General features: G+C 38.9%; 1 protein-coding gene across 1 annotated transcript in view; it reads left to right on the top strand.

Moving 5' to 3' along the window:
• ACE (angiotensin I converting enzyme) overlaps positions 1-20,835 on the top strand; it is an 806,509-nt gene that overhangs the window by 453,549 nt on the left and 332,125 nt on the right. Inside the window, exons 9-12 of the mRNA XM_044055209.1 lie at positions 3,698-3,842; positions 9,538-9,636; positions 12,203-12,331; positions 19,717-19,928. Coding sequence (XP_043911144.1) covers positions 3,698-3,842; positions 9,538-9,636; positions 12,203-12,331; positions 19,717-19,928 — 585 coding nt within the window. The remainder of the gene's footprint in view (positions 1-3,697; positions 3,843-9,537; positions 9,637-12,202; positions 12,332-19,716; positions 19,929-20,835) is intronic.

Below are 20,835 nucleotides of genomic sequence, written 5' to 3'. Positions count from 1 at the left end.
TGGCAATGTGGTTATCGAAGGTGAGACCACTGTCCACCTGTGTTCCTAAGTCTCTCATCACACTTTCAGTGTTTAGTATACTGCCACCTATGTGGTAATTCATGGGTACATGTTTTTTCCCAAAGGGGATAACTATACATTTCTTGGCATTAAACTTGAGTCCATGGCTCTGGCACCAAGCATCTGTTTCTGTGTGTTGCACATGAGTGTGTGTGAACATGGCTATCTCACATGGAGGAGCCTTGTCGCTTGAATGATCATAGTTCTGAATGCTCAGAAGGAGAAACAGGAGTAGTATATGTTAGAGGAGGCAGGCTCACGAGAGTGTTGTGCTAGAATGTTGGATTGTTACCTAGACAAGCCATTTAGTACAGTGCTGTTAAGGTGTGGTTCATGAAAATAAATTAATAAATATCTGTATGACATGAGCATGGGACATCACTGATGACCAAAATAGAAGGTCAGGGCTGCTCCATAAAAAAAAACATGTGTTTGGACTATGGAGCTCGTGAAATGGGAAGTTGGGAGCAACACTATCGCTTAACTTGCCAGGTACCAAGCTGGAAGGGAACCCACTGACTTTTCTGCCATTTAAGTGTTTACAGAGCGTGATTGCTTGCATACAAGGTAGCTTGGGGTAGTTGCAGTCACTGTCACTGCCTGGACGTGTAACTTGGAGGAATGCCATTTGCTATTATGCTTGTTGGGAGAAGGTCACACAAAACAAACACAGACCACTGAGTGTAGGTGTGCTTGAAGGCCAGGTTCTGATCAATACCAGATTGGGGGCTGATGAGAGAGAATCCAGTTTATATCACACTGGGTAAGGATATATTGCATTGTATGAAGTATATGTTCCAGTATTTTTCAGTTTTTTTCCCTGTATGGCAGATACCTACATCAGAAGTGTTCTTGAAATCTCAGACAATCACTGCTGCATGTTATTAAGAGGAATTTGCAGATCCTTCATGCAGAACTGCTAATATTATGCAGATCTCTTGCCAGGGTTATTTCTTTATCTGACCATCATGGGTTGTGTTATACCTTGCGCAAGACTGTTTAAGTGGATTTACAAATTCATGAAATCTAGCCTACATCCATCAGACCTGGGTCTAATTCCCTCTAAGTGCATGAAGTTCAAGCTGACAAGGATCAGAATCCCCAAACCCCATTCTCCCCAAAAATTGACTGTAAAAACACATTTTTAAATGTTTTTTGGAAGGAGGCAAGCCCCACTGCACCCCCCTGAACTTATATATACCAACTCCATGGTTGCATCAACTTGAAGAAGTGAGAAATTATCTGCTAAAAGAATATCACTGCCAGCACAACTCGCAGATGGTTATTTCTTATGGAGGCATTCCGATCGTCGACTTGCTAAATCTCGGGGAAATGATGCTCATGAATTCAGTCTTCATCCACCAGTAGAGTAATATGATAAAATCTAAGATATTACATTTTTGGGAGTTTTTAGATAATTTTGATGAATTAAGAAATTTAAAAATGAAAAAAATTAATTTTTTCTTATAAAAAAGGTAGAAGTATCAAAGATATGGTTGTACAAACAAAATTTTTTAAACCAGGGGATAAAATATCATTGCAACCTTCCAGTTTAGGGACGTTTCCATGTGGTAAATGTCAGACTTGCCCTTTTGTATATAGAGTTTTTTTTTTTTTTCCATAATAAATTTTTATTGAAATATATTTTCCAAAAACATTACAAAAATACAATAAACATCACACACATAATACACTATAACTACTACAAACCATTTATACAATATCTACATGAAATGCTTCCTATATTTAATATATTCTTAAAATCAGTATCATGCTAATATAACGATGATCTTATTATTTATTGTACAACCCCAATTTCAGACAGTGAAAAGATATTAAAGCTCATAAACGAATTTTCAGTAGTTTCTAATTATAAAATTAACTTACAGAAAACGAATATCTTCCCATTAAGAACCCCAAAGCCTTTTTCACTAATGGCCCTGATGGGGAAGTTAACATGTAAAGAAAATATTAAATATTTGGGTATCAACTTCTCTACGGATAATAAGGACTTTTATAACAATAATGTTAAACGAGTATGGGAACACATAATAGCTGATTGTGACAGATGGAAGAATTTAAAACTACCGGTATATAGAGTTTTTTTAAACATTAATAACATACATTTCTGTTCAGGTGGTTTATATAACTGTAGGACTAATAGGGTGGTTTATGCCATTACATGTGGATGCAACAAGTTCTACATTGGGCAAACTAAAAGAATGTTCAAAGTTAGGCTTTTAGAACATCTTAGGGACATACGAAATAAAAAAATGGAGAGCCCTTTGGCTCAACACTTCTGTGAATTTCATGATGGAAGCAGTGATAGTTTAAAAGCTACTATTTTACAGCAGGTAGCAAAGTTAGAGCCTGATGATTTAGTAGTGGGTAAATTACTTTTAAAGCAGGAAACTGTTTTTATTTTAAAATTTGGTACTTTAATGCCTAGAGGTTTAAATACAGAATGCTGTTGGAAAAATGTGATTTAACTAATAGGCATTGATTAATTTTATTATTTAATTGAATAATGGTTTTATTGATTGATTTGTGTGATTATATAAACTGTGTTCTGTTACTGATATTTTACTCCTTGAAGGCTTACAGTGGCCGAGGCGCTAGAGTGTTAAGAGAATAAACCTGTTTTTTTGGATCCTGGTTTGCTGTTTCTGTGTCGTGCTGCTAATGCTAATTCTCACACTGGATATTTGCATAATGTGGGACTCCAGCAAAGTCATTAACCCAGGCTGACATCTAATTTCTGAACAGCAATATTTTTTCATGGGGCTTACATAGCTTTCAGCTGTCCAGAACTGTTGTAGATAGTTCAGATTTTTGCCTCATAGTTTTGGTCTGCTCTTCATAAAATTTGTGGTTTTCTGTCAAGTTATTGAGGACTGCTGTCACTAAATAATGACAAATATTTGAATTTCAAATGTCATATTCTTCAGAAAATGCAAGCTAATGCCTTTTACTCGTTCTAAGTTTATAAGAGCAACATTTAAAATCTGTCCCTGATTTTTTTTTGCACCCCCCCCCCCCATTATTTTTTGATTCGTCCAGAATTCTTGCTTTAAGAGGTTGAGACATATGCAGCTGAGCTATTTAACTAGTCAGGTAAATCCAGACGGTGGTCAGAAAAGCATTAAGTATACATTAAAATATCTTTGTTATCTGAATAAAGTGAATTACCTTGTTATATTCATTCAAAAAAAATTCTACCAAGTTGAGTTGCAGTACATGATATAATATTTGCTGGTGTGGCACTCATCTTTGATCAATGTGTACCTTCTTTTTAAGCCTCTGATACCATTGTGAACATATCTTAACATATGCAGTAATGTCAAAGTACACTGCAAGCATTGCTCAAAGCTAATATAGTCATCATTAGTCACTACAACAAACTCTGTGAATGGTATTGTCTGTTCAACAGCATATCTGCTTTTAAAACTTGAAGCATGTTATCTTTTGAGCTGATTATAAAATTAATGTTTCTTGTTGCTTTAAACTCACCCTTGCGAGAAAAACAAACAAAAAAATGTTTCTTTTGCATGTGTCCTAATATATTAGTTATTATGCCCATATAAATTTGTATAATGCAATTGTCACTTTCACCTCTGATAAAGCTATTTTCTTGCAGAAAGTGATATCAACTACCTGCTAAAAATGGCACTAGAGAAAATTGCCTTTCTTCCTTTTGGCTACCTCATCGATCAATGGCGTTGGAGTGTGTTCAGTGGACGGACTAGTCCAGATCGCTACAATTCTGAATGGTGGTATCTCAGGTATGGGTAACTGCTTGTGTCTTTGAATTTTTTCTTTAAAGTACCATTTTACTGAATTCTACAATGACTAGCCCTTGAGATGAATTTTTCACAATACTTCATGCTCCATGCAAACAGTGTTGGATTTGTCATCTGATTCTGATTGTTGATATTGAGGTTTTAAGTTCTATAGCCCACAGTGTTCTCATCTTTCTGGGGCTGTATCCGCTGTCATACTTTGGAAACAGAGTTTTGCTTACAGCCAGTAATACATGCTCATCAGGGTATATGTTTGTGACCATTGTCTGCAGAAGAAGACATATAACTTCTCTAGGGTTTAGAACCTTTGTTTCGTGGGAAAATAGACTGAAGATACATCATATGCCAAGAGATGAAGAATGTTCATTATGCAAACACTTATAAAAGCATGAGAAATGTCAAATGCCAAAAACAGAATGATTTGTTTCCGCTGGTCTTCCTTTACCTGTCAGCATTTACATGGTCTTCCTTTATCTGATGACATTTACATGTAATGCTGTCATATGCCCAGTATGATGTGTTAGATATGGCATTTTGCCAACATTAGGCTTTCTTGTTTAAATCTCCATGGCCATTTTCAGATCCCTCTGACTTCATCCTAAAAAAAATATGGCATCCCTTTCCTTTATCACAGAATTTAACTGACACTAAATGGTGTCCAAATACTCAGTCCCCACACCTATTTATTTTTTATTTTTTTAAATCAACCTTCCTGGCTCATACTTTACAATAACCTTTACTCCAGACTTTCTCAGAAGTGCAACTGCGCCAACTAATGCTGACAGCTCCCCAGCATTCTTTAATAACGTCAGTCTTCTTATTTTGTGAATCTGCGATTAGGAAACTAATACCTCTCTTATACATTAAGGTTTGGTCCAGAGCCCATCTCTACCACAAGGTTTAACTTATCTCCTCTGGTCCTTACTTCCAACCTTTGGCTCCCCTGACATACTTCTCTCCAAAATGTTAATGTGATGCCTTAACTTCTGAAACCAAATGTAAACCAAAGAAATGTAAATAAGAGTTCAGCTTGTCTTTCAGTAATGCCATCTTTGTATATTATATGATAGAAACAATGTGTATTCTTGCTGACTTCCCCCAACAAGCTTGATGATTTGATTTTTTTTTTTGAGAATTGTCATCTGTCTGCTTGTATTGGTCCTCCTGACCATGGACAACATAGAGGAAGCAGCACATTGTATAAAAAGTAGCTAGAAAACATTAAGCCATAGTATTATATGGTTAAAAGGAAGGTATGGACCTGTGTCAATGTAGGTTCAACAAATATGAACATGTCAGTGAAAAATGTTAGCTATGTAGAGTTAGTTTCATGTGAGGTCAGGATAATGCTGAATTACAATAGTCAATGAATTTGCTTATTAATTGCAAATCAGAAAAATGTTATAAGGCAAATTTTGATTATTTCAACCAGTGCCAGAGATCATGGGGCATCTGCCCTGGGATGCCAACTTGCAGGGAGACACTAAACCTTTAAAAAACAGTGTCACAGTTTACAACCTGTCATTAAGAGATCACATATCGAAATGTTCTAAATTGTCTAATTGTCAAACTGTTCTTATGGTTTTTAAACATTAACAAATTACTTTGAAAAACAACAGAACAATTTGGCAGTTAGTAATCACTTAATGACAGCTTCTTTTCTTCAGTCAAGAGGGGCCTCCTTAAGACAATACTTGGCAGTTTGCAAGACATAATTAAGTGTCATGTTCACATATGTTTTTTATGGGGAACCCAAAGTACTTTTTTGGCATCAGGGGAGACTTTGTAATTTTTTTTCTTTTTTTTTTTGAGGGACTCTCGCTGTCACAGACTCTGAGAATATATCCATTAAGCTAAGGATATCCATTAGGTCAAAAAAAGTTAGTGCAGATGATTAAGACTCTGAGCAAGCTGCTTACTGTAGTCCAGGGTACAGTGTTTGATTCTTTCAATCTCTTTTTGCCTACTGTGTGACTCTGAGCAAGTCACTTAGCAAGACAGTTCTTCTGAGTTGCCAATAAAAAGATGGTTTTACGTTTCCGGCACTAGGTTCATTGTTGCACTTTGCAAGAGACTTGTTTAGACCCAATAATGCATGCTTATCAGGGTATTTGAGTTTACCTGGTTATCAAATGAGTTAAAAAATAGAGAAATAGAGAAATAGCTAGCTAAAGGATTAAAGGGTGGGTGTAAGCACCATTTAAGGAAAGTTGATGGAATTAGATTACAATTAAGGAGGTGGAACCTATATGATAGGAGCATGGATAAAGAGGTGTGCCAAAGGACACAGTGTTGCATTTAATTTGACTCCATGGTCCATGTTTCTCTTGTTAGTGTGTGGTAGGCTTGCCTGGAGAATCTGGAGGTCAGCTGGGGAATTTATGACTTCTCTGAATTTGCAATCATCAGTAAACTTTGCCACTTATAGGGCTTTGGTGTCAGCTTTGATGCCAGAGAAGTAGATATCAAAGAGGATCTGTCCCAAGACCAAAATCTGGAGACAAGGTTGGTAAGTATTCTTTTTGATGAGTGTGCTTTCAACATTAATAGGGTTCTGTTGGTATTAATAAACTTCATTTTCATTAGGTAGGATATGTTCACAAGTGGCTTAAGAAGATTAAAAACAACTGTCTGTCCAATCTGGGTTTTGTGATCACGGGCTCAGATGTTGCAACTTGCCACCACTGTCTTCTCAAGTTCACATCGATGCACTATTTCAGGATGCAGTTCATTTTATTGTAGTGTTATTTGTGGACAACTGCTTGTTTGAAACCACTCATGGGAAAAGGTACTTCAGTCAAAATTAAGCTGCATTAAAAAGTATTTATACTGCCAAGGCAGGCTATCTCTGTAAGGTTGTATCTAAGTGCCTTGGGATACATGGCATCCTGCATCTTAATGATTCCTGTTGCAAAACTACACATGAAAAAAACTTCAGTGGGTCCTAAAAAACACTTGGGAACAGCATTCCCAACCCATATAATCCCTGTTGCCTCTTCTCTTGTGCTTAAAAAAGGAGCTATTCTGGTGGAATGGCACCATTCTGCAGAATCCAGGATCAAACTTCTCTTTACCAGAAGCAGACAAGACCATCACCACAGACAGTTCAGAAATAGCCTGGGGAGCACATTGAGGACCCTCAAAGGTGCAGGGTATCTGGACCCTACAGCAAAGGAAATTCCACATAAACTAGAAACAGATGTTGACAGTGTTTATAGCTATGAAAGCTTTACAAAGCAACCTGAACCTAGGAACACTACATACTTGGACAGACAATACCACAGTTATGTTGTACATAAACAAGCAAGGAGAACTCTTTCCTACTGCCTGCACATTCTGGAAATATACATTTGGCTCTGGACAGAAGAATTGCAACTCACACTTATAGCAGACAACATCCCAGGCCAGAACAACACCATTGCAGACTCACTGATTAGGGATCTTCTGGACCCCAATGAATGGAAGCTGAACAGAGAGATTGTTCTGGACCTCACCCTTCTATGGGAACATCCCAATATAGACCTCTTCACCTCTCATCAGAACTAACAACTTCAAAGGTTCTGCTCCAGAACCTAACAAACAGGGACATGAAGAGTGCATGCCTTCTCATTAACATGGGCAGAGCTCTTTCTGTATGCCTTTCCTCCGTGGCCCTTGATCTCCAGAGTACTGATAAAAGTGAGATCAGACAGGCCAAGCATGATGCTCATAGTGCCCTTCTCACCAAGGCAGCACTGGTTTCCCTCTCCTTAATTCTCAGTTAAGGGACTATTACATTCTTCCACTTGTGTGATACATCTACTCATCCATCAAAAAGGGTCTGCCATTCATTCATACCTGACCACACTCTAACTAACAGCAGGGAGGATCAGATTTTTATCTCCAAAAATACAAACTACTTCAATCAACTGCTGTCTATCTTGAGAGAGTCAAGAAAACCAACTACCAGAAAACCATGCTTATCCAAAGGAATATTTTCTTCTTGGTGCCAGACAAAATATACAATGTCTCCTTATGCAGGCATAAATCTAGTACAGGAGCATCTTTCTGGATTATTTCACCAGGGCCTTTCTTATCTTGGCATTAAGGTGTATGTTTCTGCCATCTCTACCTGCCTTCCTCACCTCCCATTTATTCTCACCCCCACCTGAAACAGTTCCTAAAAGGGGTTATACACCTGTTCTTTCCAGGAGAAACCTTATCCCTTCATGTGACTTAAACTATGTATTAGAAAGACTTACTTTGCCATCTTTTGACCAGTAGCCTATGCAACTTTAAAGAGGCTCACGTGGAAGACCACCCTGCTGATAGCCATCACCTCAGTCAGGCAGGTCTCAGAACCACAAGCCCTGATGTGCAAAAAACCTTTCATTTTTTTTTCACAGAGACAGGGTAACCCTTAGAACTAATCTCTCTTTTTTGCTCAAGGTAGTACCCGAACTCTCCTTCAATCAAGCTGTTCACCTGACAGTGTTCTTTCTGAACCTGCAAAATAATGCTAAACAAATTATACATTCCCTGGAAGCACACCAACAGAACAGATATTCCCTTAAAAGAACAAAGTTCCCAAATAATGCAGAACAACTACTAGTAGCCTTTGCAGATGGGAAAGAAGGTAGGTCTGTCTCCAAACAGACTACTTCAAAATGGATAGCCAGTTGCATTACCTTCTGTTATGCTCGCCACATTAAGCCATTACCAGACAATATCAGGGCTCACTTCACGAGACAAAGGTCAGCCACCATTGCCTTCCTTAAAGGTGTCCCTACTCAGGCCATTCTGGAAGCTGCTACATGGGACTCTGTCCATATCTTTAAAAAGCATTACCATTTAGAAACTGCCTCCAGGTCTAGAGCAGGCTTTACTACTGCTATCCTACACAACCTGTTGACTCTGAGGCCACCAGATAGCCTACCTCCCAACCTGAAGCTGTGGAAGTCCTCCCAAGATTGGTGCCATAGCATTGACTACGAAGAACATAATACAGTTGTGTCACACTTATCGTAACTGTAGATGTTCAAGTAGATCAGTGTTGCAGTACAAACTCCCACCCTCCAACTCCTATGTCTGCTGGCTTCTCCTCCATGCTTGGTGTTTTTTTTTTCTGGGCAGCATCTCTTATCCATCATCTTCTTCTCTCTGTACTCCTAGTCCATGGTCAGAACCTTCCTTTGTCTTCCTCTCTAAACTTTGACAACTGGAAAAGTCACGTTGTCCTCATGCATCAGACTGTCTAATACAGCTTAGAAAGACCTGAAGAAGGATCAGAAGGATGTCCTCTTATACCTTGACATCTAGACGTCAGTCCTCAGACATCTGTCACCTAGTAATGATGCAAAGACCCTGGGAATTGAGACAGTCATGGGCTTCTGCATGGCAGGAAGATGCAAGAATCAGATCTACTTGAATATCTGCAATTATGGTAAGTGTAACACAATTGTTATTTTAAAGCATCTTCACAATGTAACACAGTGTATTTAACACTAAACTGCAACAGATACACCTCATAGTTACAGAATAGTTTCTCAAAATAGAGTGTGAGCTGAAAATAACAATTCTTCCAGGAAGTCAAGAATTAACACGATCATTTTGTCTAACTATGAATACAATAGCATAGTGCTGTTGCAGTTTTCATGTTCTGTCTTTCTTTTCGTGATGCCTCTGTCTTGATTTCCAGAACAAAGTACCAGGGCATCTGCCCTCCTGTTGCTCGGAATGAGACCCAGTTTGATCCTGGTGCAAAGTACCATATTCCAGGCAACACTGCCTATATCAGGTAAGAAGAGCTAAACCTGAATAGATATTTTAAGCCACCAGCTAATCTATCTGTTTTTCTCTTTTGCAGTTCCTTGCTCATATATAACTCATTTACTCTCCTTATTTTATTATGCAATAACTATAAGCATTATTTTCTATTGCACGACAGTCATTATTCTCTTTTGTCATTTCCTTTTTAGTTGCTTCCCTGAATTGCACAGTATTCCCTCAGTGCTGCTAAGCGTTCATTAGACTTCTAATCCCGTAAACACCCATTAGCATTATTAGAGTTTATGATGGCTCTGGGTGGAGAGCTATAGCTTTAAAAATATCCACATTTATTTGTTTATTTATTTATTTTTACTTTTTCGATTAAAGAACATGCCTGACCTTATGTACAACCTCTGCTACAGAAGGCACATAATTATATTCTGTATTTATCATGGACGTGACAGCTTAGTGCTTTTTTTTTTTCCTGATTTCTCTTTGTAGACTTTTTTTTTCTGTTTGATTGTTACTGTAGACACATGTCTTTCCAAGGATGCATTAGTATCTAAGTATAATATTGGTATGTAGATGAATGTTTTATCATATTAGAAAGGTTTTCAGGATACAAACGTTAATGCCAGTCATATGCATACAGGTAGTCTGATAACCATGATAGCACTAGCTAAGATCAAACACAATAAACCACTTGTTTTTGTATTAATTTGTCTGAAGTGATTGCGAAATTGATTTGCACTGTAAACTGTACCTGAGTTTCTGAGGGGTTCTGATAGCACAAGGGCCTTGTGAATAAATGTTAGGAAGTGTCTTATGATCAGAACCCTGAAGCTGTATAAATGGACCTGTTGGACATAGGGGTTCCCCCAAATTATGAAAGATAATACATGATAAGTAATTCTCTTTTCTGCACTGTGTGGGTATTAGGACTTAAAGCTACCATGACAGCCAGGAAATGGGTAATTCCATACAGACAAAATATAATATTACAAGCCAAACATGCCTAACAGACAAAGAACTTTTAAATGTGAATCACATTGTTTTTATTAGTCCTCATGCTTGGTATCTCATTCATCCTTTAACTTACAGCTGCATGTGATGTTGCCAAATGAGAATATGCAATTAGCATTTTTGCAATTTGTGGATAAAATGACGTTTATGCCACCTCTAGAGATGTACCAGCTGTTGTACCCTGAAGCATGGTACGACCATCTTGCATGATCTCTAATTGCGGCATGGCTGAGCATAGTTTGTATTTCAGTCAGAGCAATGGGTCACCATTCACAGAGTTGTAGGAATATGCAGATACAACTGTGGAGAACTAGTCTGTACTCTGTCTTGTGTAAGAGATGATAGTATGATGACTTAGAATTGAGGCTTATAAGATCTTTACTACTATTGTTGTACCAAGATAGAGATACACAGCAAGTGACATACAGTACTCCTGAATTCTTGTATTATATGGCAAAAAAAAAAAAAACTCTGCAGTGAAAGTAAGCCAATGAAACTAATACCCTGAACACAAATTTGCCTTTGTTATGTATTTACTACCTAGGCAAATTATTGATTGACATGAACCACATTGCTTGAATAAGTAACTTACTTAAAGGCACACAGGAGATGAAGGGGAATCAAACCTTGCACCTTTGGGTGTAGAAACCAGCTGAGTGCCTTAATCCTCTGTGCTAACTACCAGACCAGGATTAAAAAGAAAATGTCACAACCTTTGACCCTACATATCATGAGGTGAGATATACAGGGAAGAGAAATGCAGACAGAAACAAGAGTGTATATCTTTTTTGTAGGGGGTGTTGGGGGGGTCAGTACTGCAAGTAGTTAATGACATGAGTATATATGGAAATATTGTAAGAAATATCAAGGTACTGTATTAAGTTATGTTTTGTTATATAACCTGAATTCTGTCAGATCCAGGTAGTTTTTATAAACTGTTGACTTATGAACCTTACTTCTTTAATCAGTAGAGTGTAATACAGCTGCTCAGTACCAGATGGGCAAAAATATAGGAATATAATTTCTGACATCCCTACTTGGTTCTATGGCTAAAGTGTGATAGATGGAAAATTGTATATGAGAATAGTATAAAAATAAATAGAATCAGAAATAGAATAAAAACTAAATATGGTCTGTTTTATTTATCTGTTTAATTTTGTCAGCTATGTATGCTCTTTAGGGCCAAAAGTTGTCTTTTTCAGGAGTGACACTAGAGAGAAAAAAGGCCAATTAATTTACTTTGGTGTACATATGGAGTAAATACAACCTGATGGGATTCAGATCAGGCTAACAATTTAGCCATTGTGATATATATCCAGGATGAGTAACAGATGAGACAATCTAATAATTTTATATACTATACTCCTTCTGTCTAGATGCTTTGCCTTTTGACTTCGATAGTTTGTACTGACCATCATCCTTACAATACAGATAGGGAGATGGGTAAGGCAGATGATTATATTAATGTACTGCATCAGAGTAGAATGATTTATATCAGTTGCTGACAGAAAGAAAAGTCACACAGTTTTATACTATAACAAAATATGACTGAATGCTTATTTTTTTTCCAGGTATTTTGTGAGTTTTATCCTGCAGTTCCAGTTCCACAAGGCCCTCTGTCAGGAAGCTGGGCATGAACCATCTGCACCTCTGCATCAGTGTGACATCTATAAATCTAAAGAAGCTGGACAGAAACTTGGGTAAGGGGCTTTAATTTTAATCTGTAGCTGAAAAGTACCTTTCACACAGCTGGAATGTTTTTAACAAATATAAATGACAACAGCGTATTGTATGTAGCCCTTGCAATTAATCATATGCATTGTCCCTCATGTTTCACATAGAAAACAACCCAGACTCCAGCTACTTTTCTACTGAATTATTAATACAACACTAAGTTAATGGTTTGTACTGTATTGGATGATAGTATGTTCAAAAAAATCAACATCGTGGTGGTTTTCCAATTGAAAGGAGAAACCTGGAAGCTCTCTTCTTAGCAGCTCCTTGTTGGTCTAGTAGCAGCAACAACTACATGGAATGTAGGGGACCTGGGTTCAATCCCCAGACAGGCATTAGTGTTTTCCTTTCCTCTTGAGTTACTACTATAATGCTAGGTCAATGATTTACATTGCATTGCTTTTTTAAGAGTGTTACACTCTTCCATCCAGTTAAGTCTTGCTTTGGCTGATTACATTTTGAAGTGTAATGAGAATAATTCAGGTACATATGGGCAAACACTAACTTACACATGTATATGCACACTTACACACACACACACACACGCACACGCACATGCACACGCACATGCACACACATGCACATGCACATGCAGACACACCCGCACATGCACACTCACACACATGCATTTTCAGACACACATGCACACATACACATGCACACATACACACATGCTTGCACACACGTGCGCACATGCACACATAAATACACACACATGCGGGTATATACACATACACACATGCACACATATGCGAGCACACACACACGCACAAACATGCACTTACACACATATGTGAACATTCACACACATGCACATACACACACACATTCACACACATGCACATTCACACACACACACACACACACACACACACATATGCACATTCATACACACACACACACACACACACACACACACACACACAAAAACATACATACATACACATATCATAGGAGGTTACTAGGCTAATGGCCCTGAGGTCCTTACAAGCCTAGCCAAAAGTTTATCCCCTAAAAAGAAACCTCAGTCAGCACCTGTCAAAGAGGGACATAGGTAAACCCCTGGGACAGATTTGTGGTTTTCCATCCACTAATCAAGGTTGTGCTTCAAGAGGGTCAGTGAGGTACTGTGTTTGACATGTATGGGAAGTCTATTCCAGAGACGGTGCAGCCTCTGGGAGACAAACTTGTCTCTCCAGCAGGTTTTGTTGATGTTGCATATTAGATTTAGGCCTTTCAAGTGGGTAATGTGTGAGGAATTAGACTTACAGATATGGAGCATCTCTAGTAGGGCTGGGTCCGATATTGCATTGTAGGCGAGACACAGATCACCTCTAAGAAATATGTACGATACAGAGTAGAGTGATGATTTGAGCCTATACACATAGGACAGGTGTTGGAGGCCATGAATTCTCTTTGTGAGGTATTTCTGTGGCCTTTCCAGTTGGTGCAGGTGTTTGGAGAGGTACATACCAAATGGGGAGTTATATTTAATTATTGGCCTAATGAGGGAGGAGTACAGAGAGGTAATAACCTCCTTTTTCTGGATGCAATCCCTTTACTTATGAAATGGAACAAATTGAAGGCTTTTCTGACCACTGCTGCTACATGATGGTAGAATGTGAGAGTGTTGTCAACCTGAGTACCCATGTCTCTCACCACAGGTTATGTGCTTGGGGGGGGGGGGTGCCGTTGATGTTGTAATCAATAGGGGCATTATGTTTGCCATATGGTATGTTAATACATTTTTTTTGCATTTAACTTAAGGCCATGACTTTGGCACCAGTCAATTGTTGCTGTGAGACCATCTTGCAGTATGTTCACATCATTTGGGGAGTCAGTGACAGCACCCAACCTACAGTAATTTGTAAACTTGATCAGCCACAGGCCTTTTGTCTTTGCCTGGACCTCTGAGAAGTAGATGTCAAACAGTAGGGGTCCCAGGACAAATCCCTGGTGAACACCACTAGTGACAGGTCTGCTGTTGGAGGTGGACGCACCTATTTTGACCTTGTGGATCCTATCGGTGAACCAGTTCACCACCCACCTGATGAGATAGGGATTTACACCAAGTTGTAGTGGGGGATTGTATCAAAGGCCTTGGCCAAGTCAAGGTAAGCTGTATGTATTGACTTTCCCTTATCCAGGGCCTTGGTGATAGTATCAAAGAAGTCATCCAGGTTCAACAGGCAAGATCTACCCTTGATGAATCCAATCTGGCTGGGTTCAAGTGCTTGGAGATCACTTATGTCCTTGTTTATGAATAATACACTCCATGGCTTTACAGATCAGACTTGTCAAGCTAATGGGGCGATAGTTTCCAGGGTCAGTAGTGGCACCACCTTTGTGCAAGGGGATGACAATGGCAGTTCTCCACTCTGCTGGAATGAAGCATTTACTTAGGCTGCGGTTGAATAGGGTGCTCAATGATGAAGCTAGTTCTTGCTGGAGATGGTGCAGAATACAGCCTGGGATACAAACAGGTCCCATGGAAGCTGTGTTCTGTGCCTTGGATAGGGCCTTTAACACTTGGTCTACGGAGATGTAAGGTGCGGGACAAGTACTGGGAATGTCAAATAAGCCTTTGCAGGGGGACAGGGGGTGAAGTTTGAGCTGAACCAAATGGTTAAGTCGGCAGGATGAGTGTAAGTGGCACCATTAAGTACTAATTCTGGACAAACCTGGGCTTTGCCATGGAGGTTCCTGACATAACTGAAGATGACTTTGTGGTTTCCCTTTGTTTTGGAGGCTAGTTTCAAATCATAATTGGCTTTGGAGGTTTTCACTAGTGATCTAATTTGCTTGCTGAGGCTGAGGATGGAGTTTTTCCAATTTGGAATTTGTTCCTTTTTACCCTTGGACAACAGTTTCTTCCTTTTGTTGTAAATCCTGTTGATAGAGGATGTCCACCAGATAGGTTTGTGTTCCCTTGAGGAGCAGGTTTTAGTTCTGTTTAGTATAGCTGAGTCGAAGCAGTTGTATAGGTGTTTGTATACTGCATTGGTGTACTGTTTAGCATAGTTGTCTGAATCCTCTGAGAGGGACGGTGGTGTGAAGCTACTGGTACCCTCCCTTAGGAGGTTGTAGTCAGCTTTTGAGAAGTTTTTTAGCCTGGTTACAGCTGGGGGTGGGGGTGGGGGGTAGGATTTAAACTTCAAATGAGACAGACCGATGATCTGATCTTATCTGGGAGGAACATACTATGGGAGTGGTGCAGTGGTTGCCCATGTTGGTCAGAACCAAGTCTTGAATGTTACCTCCCCTTGTGGATGATGAGACAAATTGGTCTAGTGCATTAGAATTGATGATGAAGTCATGGAATCGTTGGGTGAGTGCATTAGTGCAGGAATAGCTCACCCAGTCTATGGTGGGGTAGTTGAAGTTACCAAGGATCAGGGTGTTAGGGGATACCTTGATGGAGTCAAGTAGGTCCAGGTAGGCTTAGTGGGTGTCCTGAGTCATGGAGGGGGGTCTATAGCTGGCTCTAACTTGGATGGGTGTCTTTCCAACTATGAGTTGTACCTGGAGTAATTCCAGTGTGTTATGCTGGCAAACCAGTCTGGAGGTGTGCCTGTCCTTAATGAAAATAGAGACGCCACCAGCCTTTGTCTTTCTGAACTCATTTTGGGTTCAGAATGTGTAGAATGAGGTATAGCCTGGTAAGGCAGGGATGCTCTTCTCAGCCCTGAACCAAGATTCTGTGACTGCACAGACCACTTTATATTCCTGTGCGAAGAGAGCCTCCAGTGGGTGCATTTTCAGGTTAAGGCTCCTAGCATTAAGCAGTATGACCTTCAGTTTGCTTTTAGACAGATCTTTTATGTTAGAAGATTTGTCTTTGGGACATAGACTAAAAAAGGCACAATGTGGGAGGCAAGAGCCTTGGCCAGGATCTGGAATTCCAGGGATGACAGGTAGAGGCCTTCTCTGGCAAAGCATCGAGTCCTGTCAACCATGTCATCCTAGGGAGATGGATACTAGATCCCCTTGGAAAGACACCAGAAACTAAGCCAGTTCTTGAAGTCAATTATTTTTGTTGTTATTGTGGTATCATTCTTGGTGAAGGTAGGATGCTGCTTAGGGCTAGGGTCATACCTGTATACAAAGAAGTTTTATTTTCTCTGACATCTTGGCTACACAGCCTTCAAGGAGTATGAAAAAGTAAAAAATATACCTGCCTTAAATATACTAAAATCATGACATAATTATATCATTAAGCAATTACACATTAAAACAATTATACACAATTAAATGAAAACTCTCCAGTTAATTCTAAGTTTAAGCCATGTGGAGCCAATGTGTTGTACTTTAAAATGTGTATAGCCCTCATTTTAATTAACTACCATATTACAGCACAATCCAAGGTCAAATGCAGCAATAAGAAAGCAGTCACAGTATGTATTATAAATACATATAATAAATACTCATACCTTTAGAATATTCACAGATGTGCTAACATTCAGCCACCCTATCAACTGCTTCTATTCACACATAAAATGAAATCATAATTTGGCACTGATATTCGTGATCTCTGGAGCAGCTTCCTTCCTCATTAAAAAAATAGACATAATATGTCTGTGAGTCATTAAAAAATGGTATCACAAAATAAATGCTAGTGGTTGTCAGCTGCAGACGTGCAAAAGTTACGTTTGGGGATTCTTATGAAAAGCTGAATAACAAAACACTAAAGAGAAAAGCCCAAGTCAGCATAATGCCTGAAGAACAGGTGGCCTGAATTTGTAATTTTCTGCATCGTCCAGGGGAGGGGTGGGACAAGCCCCCATGCATTCTAAATGTGGGTGGCTGCACAACTCACACCACTGCTGTTTGAGTATTTTAATTCCATGATTACACAATATTTGAAAAAAAAACAAAAAACATACAAGAAGTTAGACATTCAGCCCATAAATTCATATGCACATGCAGGTTTTTCATTTTAGTCATCAGTTATTTGTTTTTTTTTTTTTTTTGGAGTGGTGAAGTTTCATACTAGAAGTCTCATTTTGTAAAGAAAATTTCTGTGCTGGACAGACTGAATTTGCGGTCTACATAGTAAAGTCTCCTCAGAACCAGAAATGCATTCTATGAAATTGTTGTGTTTACTTTGAGATGCCCAGATGATATGGGTAACCTGCTAGTGGATGAAGCTTGAGCACTTGAGCTTCAACTTACTGATGACTGGAATTGCTCCATAGGAAATCAGTGCCGGTTAGTTGTGCCGGAAGTGATTCCCTTTTTATGGGAATTTCCAATTTCTCTGAGTTTGTGTTACTGTGGAGTTAGTATGTATAATTTAGGGGGTGTGGAGAGCTTGCTGCGCACATCAAGGTGGGTGCAAGGGGCTTGTTCTCCTTCAAAAACATTTTAAAAAGTATTTTTGGCAAGGAATTTTGGGCAAATGAAATTCAGGTTTCCGATACTCAGTGCATTTGCTTTTGTTTAATTATAGGGGAGGTGATCTGTCTTAGGTCCTCAAGTTACAGTCCTGCAGCAGAAAACATCTACTGCCTAGGGTCATAGTCAGGATTTCTGCGTTTGTAAAGCAGCTTTCAGAATGTAATCCCTTCACCACAACCATAGCCCCCCCCCCAAAAAAAAAAAATATCATGAAACAACAGGTTTAAAAGAATGATCTTAACAGACATTTTGAAAAAAAGCTATTCCGCAAAGTATACAGCCATAAATTATGGTAAATATGCCCTTAAAAAGCTATCACATCTCTGCACACAATAATTATTAAAAAATGTAAAGTAAATGTATATCACATCCTGTACTGTGTATGACTGGTTATGTCCATTCTATGGTCACAGTAATTCTGAGACTCTTAGGCAGCCTTGTTGTGCTGTCCCTGGTACAACCTGGCATTTAGCTATTTCCTGAGAGGTTATCCAGCATTTGAATAACTGTTGATTTTCAGCTGAATTAGATGTTTCTGGATCCTTAAGTGCTCAGAGTGTCCTAACAAAACAATCCCCCCATAAACTCCAACTTTGGTATAATGCACTTTCCATAATAGCTGCACAACTAGTTTCTCTACCAAGTTGTTTACCCTGCTCTCATAAGAGCTTCCTTTATAACCCCCCATACCCCTACAACATGAAGTTGGGAGTTAAGAGATATCATACATAAATATCCACTCTTCTTCTTGGCCCTATGGCCTTGTGGAGTAATGTGCCTCCTCAGACATACAAGTACCTCATCTCTCCCTGCTGGTGTCCTGGTAGCTGGTACTGTCGATGCACTGTATTGACTCATCATCATGACATGATTTCTTTTAGCTTGTTTCTCTACAGGTATGGAAAAAACAGAGCATCGATGCATGTGTATGAGATAATCAGTCACACTTTCCTGTTACATTCCCTAGCTGTAATCTTACATACATGATTTTTCTGGTATGTGATGACAGTATAATGAATTAATCAGTCATGCCAAGCCCTGTCAACTGGGATTAGAACAATTCATTTCTCTTTCTGTCATCCCACTTCTCCATAGTTGTGGCTTATTCTTAAACCTAAACTTTCAACTTTGTCTTTCAGTTGTAGATTTTCATTTTTTTTCATTTATGGCTTTATACTTGAATACAAATAGTTAACAACCGATCTGCAATGTATCAAGTCAATACATAAAACAATTTACATATGTATAAGAAAATACACATACACAAATAAATATTTATTAGATCAGAACTCTGCAAAGCCTTATCCCCGCTGTCTCTGTACTGGCTTTATAACCAGTGTAACTGTTCATCCTTTTTTGTCCCCACAAATGGCAAGTAACTGGGGTTCCTTGCCAATGGAGCCTTTAAAGGCTATGAGTTGTGGCTTCAATAGTGATTGTTCCTGTGTGGCACAAGTAGGTATACGTGTGTGTGTGTGTGTGTGTGTGTGTGTGTGTGTGTGTGTGTGTGTGTGTGTGTGTGTGTGTGTGTGTGTATAGAGAGAGGACATTCTAAGAATCCCTGCTTTGAAACCTGAATATGAAATGATTAACTGCCTACTGCTATAAAAGTGTGACAAATTAATTCTCTGAATTTGATTTAAAAAAAAAAGAAAGAGAAGAAAAATTGTGACTGTATGTCTAGATCCACTGGTGTTTTTTTTTTCTTACCTGTATATCAGAGGTTTTGGACACTTCATCTTATTTGCTGCATTTCAAACATTGCTGGACACAAAACCACAAAAAAAAATCACTTTAGCTATTGGTGAGATACATAGGCCTGGCCATTTTGATTCAGCCAACTCAAATCATGTAATTAGTAGTATAATACAGTGTTCAGTCCCTTTGTTTGGACTGGTACTAAATCACATAAAACCTTTCCCAATACTGAAGTTTTTTTTTTTATCAACTGCAGTGAAGCACTCAGAGCTGGTTCATCCTTAAGTTGGCAAGAAATCCTACAGAAGGTAACTAACACAACAAAAATGGATGCGGGACCACTGATGGAGTATTTCTCCCCTGTCATTACATGGCTAAAGGAACAGAATGCAAAGAACAATGAGGTTTTGGGCTGGCCCGAATTTGACTGGCGCCCACCAGTACCTGAAGGTTACCCAGAAGACATTGGTAAGGCCAGAGTGGAGGTGACTTACAAGACATGATGGAGGGAGGTGGGCTCTATAGTTCTGAAAATGAAATGCTGACTTCATAAATGTAATACTTAATATTAGAGTCATGCTGTTTCTTACCTGAGGATATGCCTGGTATTGTATTCAATTCAAGGTCATATCGGATCTCAGGTGTAGCACTTCTGCTTGTCTCCTTGCTTTATAAGCTAAACCAATAATCTTGCTATAAAAGCTTGCACTGAATAACTGCTATTACTGATTACTGCCAGGGCTATTTGATTAACTTAGAGGATGTCCAAGATTGCAACAGAATAGAGATACTAATATATTATGTCACATTTTTATTGTTTGCAGAAAAAAAAATTGTATTTGTACTATAGTCACTTTATTGTAATAAAATATAAGTCCTACACAGACAATAGCCATCTGAGCACTTGTAACCAGAAAATAACCTGTAAGTGGACACAGTACTAGGCAAAACTTGAAGGTTCGTGGGCAACTGTAGGTATACAGTTCAGAAGGCCATTAAAGAACCTAACCCAATTTCACAACTGCCTGGTTAAATGATTTGCTAAGGATCAAACAGTAGTAAATGTAGAGACAGAGAGTCAAACTCTGGACTACAGGAAGGCGCTTACTAACAGCTCATGACCTTAACTATCTCTACTAACTGTCAGATCTTAGATTAACAACTGAAGTGCTCAAGGCTGTAAGTATAACTATATATATTTACTAGTGACAAAATGGCTGACAGGAGACTGCAAGGAAGCTAAAGCTGAACTGAAGCAGAAAGGGGCTTGGCAAGGATTATCTGAGGAGACCTAATAGTGATGCCACCATGTACAGGTAATTAACAGATATCGCTTAAAAGATAAGTTAAGATGCATAACAGGTCAGAAGTCATT

Source organism: Protopterus annectens, chromosome 13.part0, assembly GCF_019279795.1.
Source record: "Protopterus annectens isolate FY-2018-M chromosome 13.part0, PAN1.0, whole genome shotgun sequence".
NCBI classification, from domain to species: Eukaryota; Metazoa; Chordata; order Ceratodontiformes; family Protopteridae; genus Protopterus; species Protopterus annectens.
Note: the sequence above shows the minus strand (reverse complement) of the source record. Positions and strands in the feature narration are given on the sequence as shown.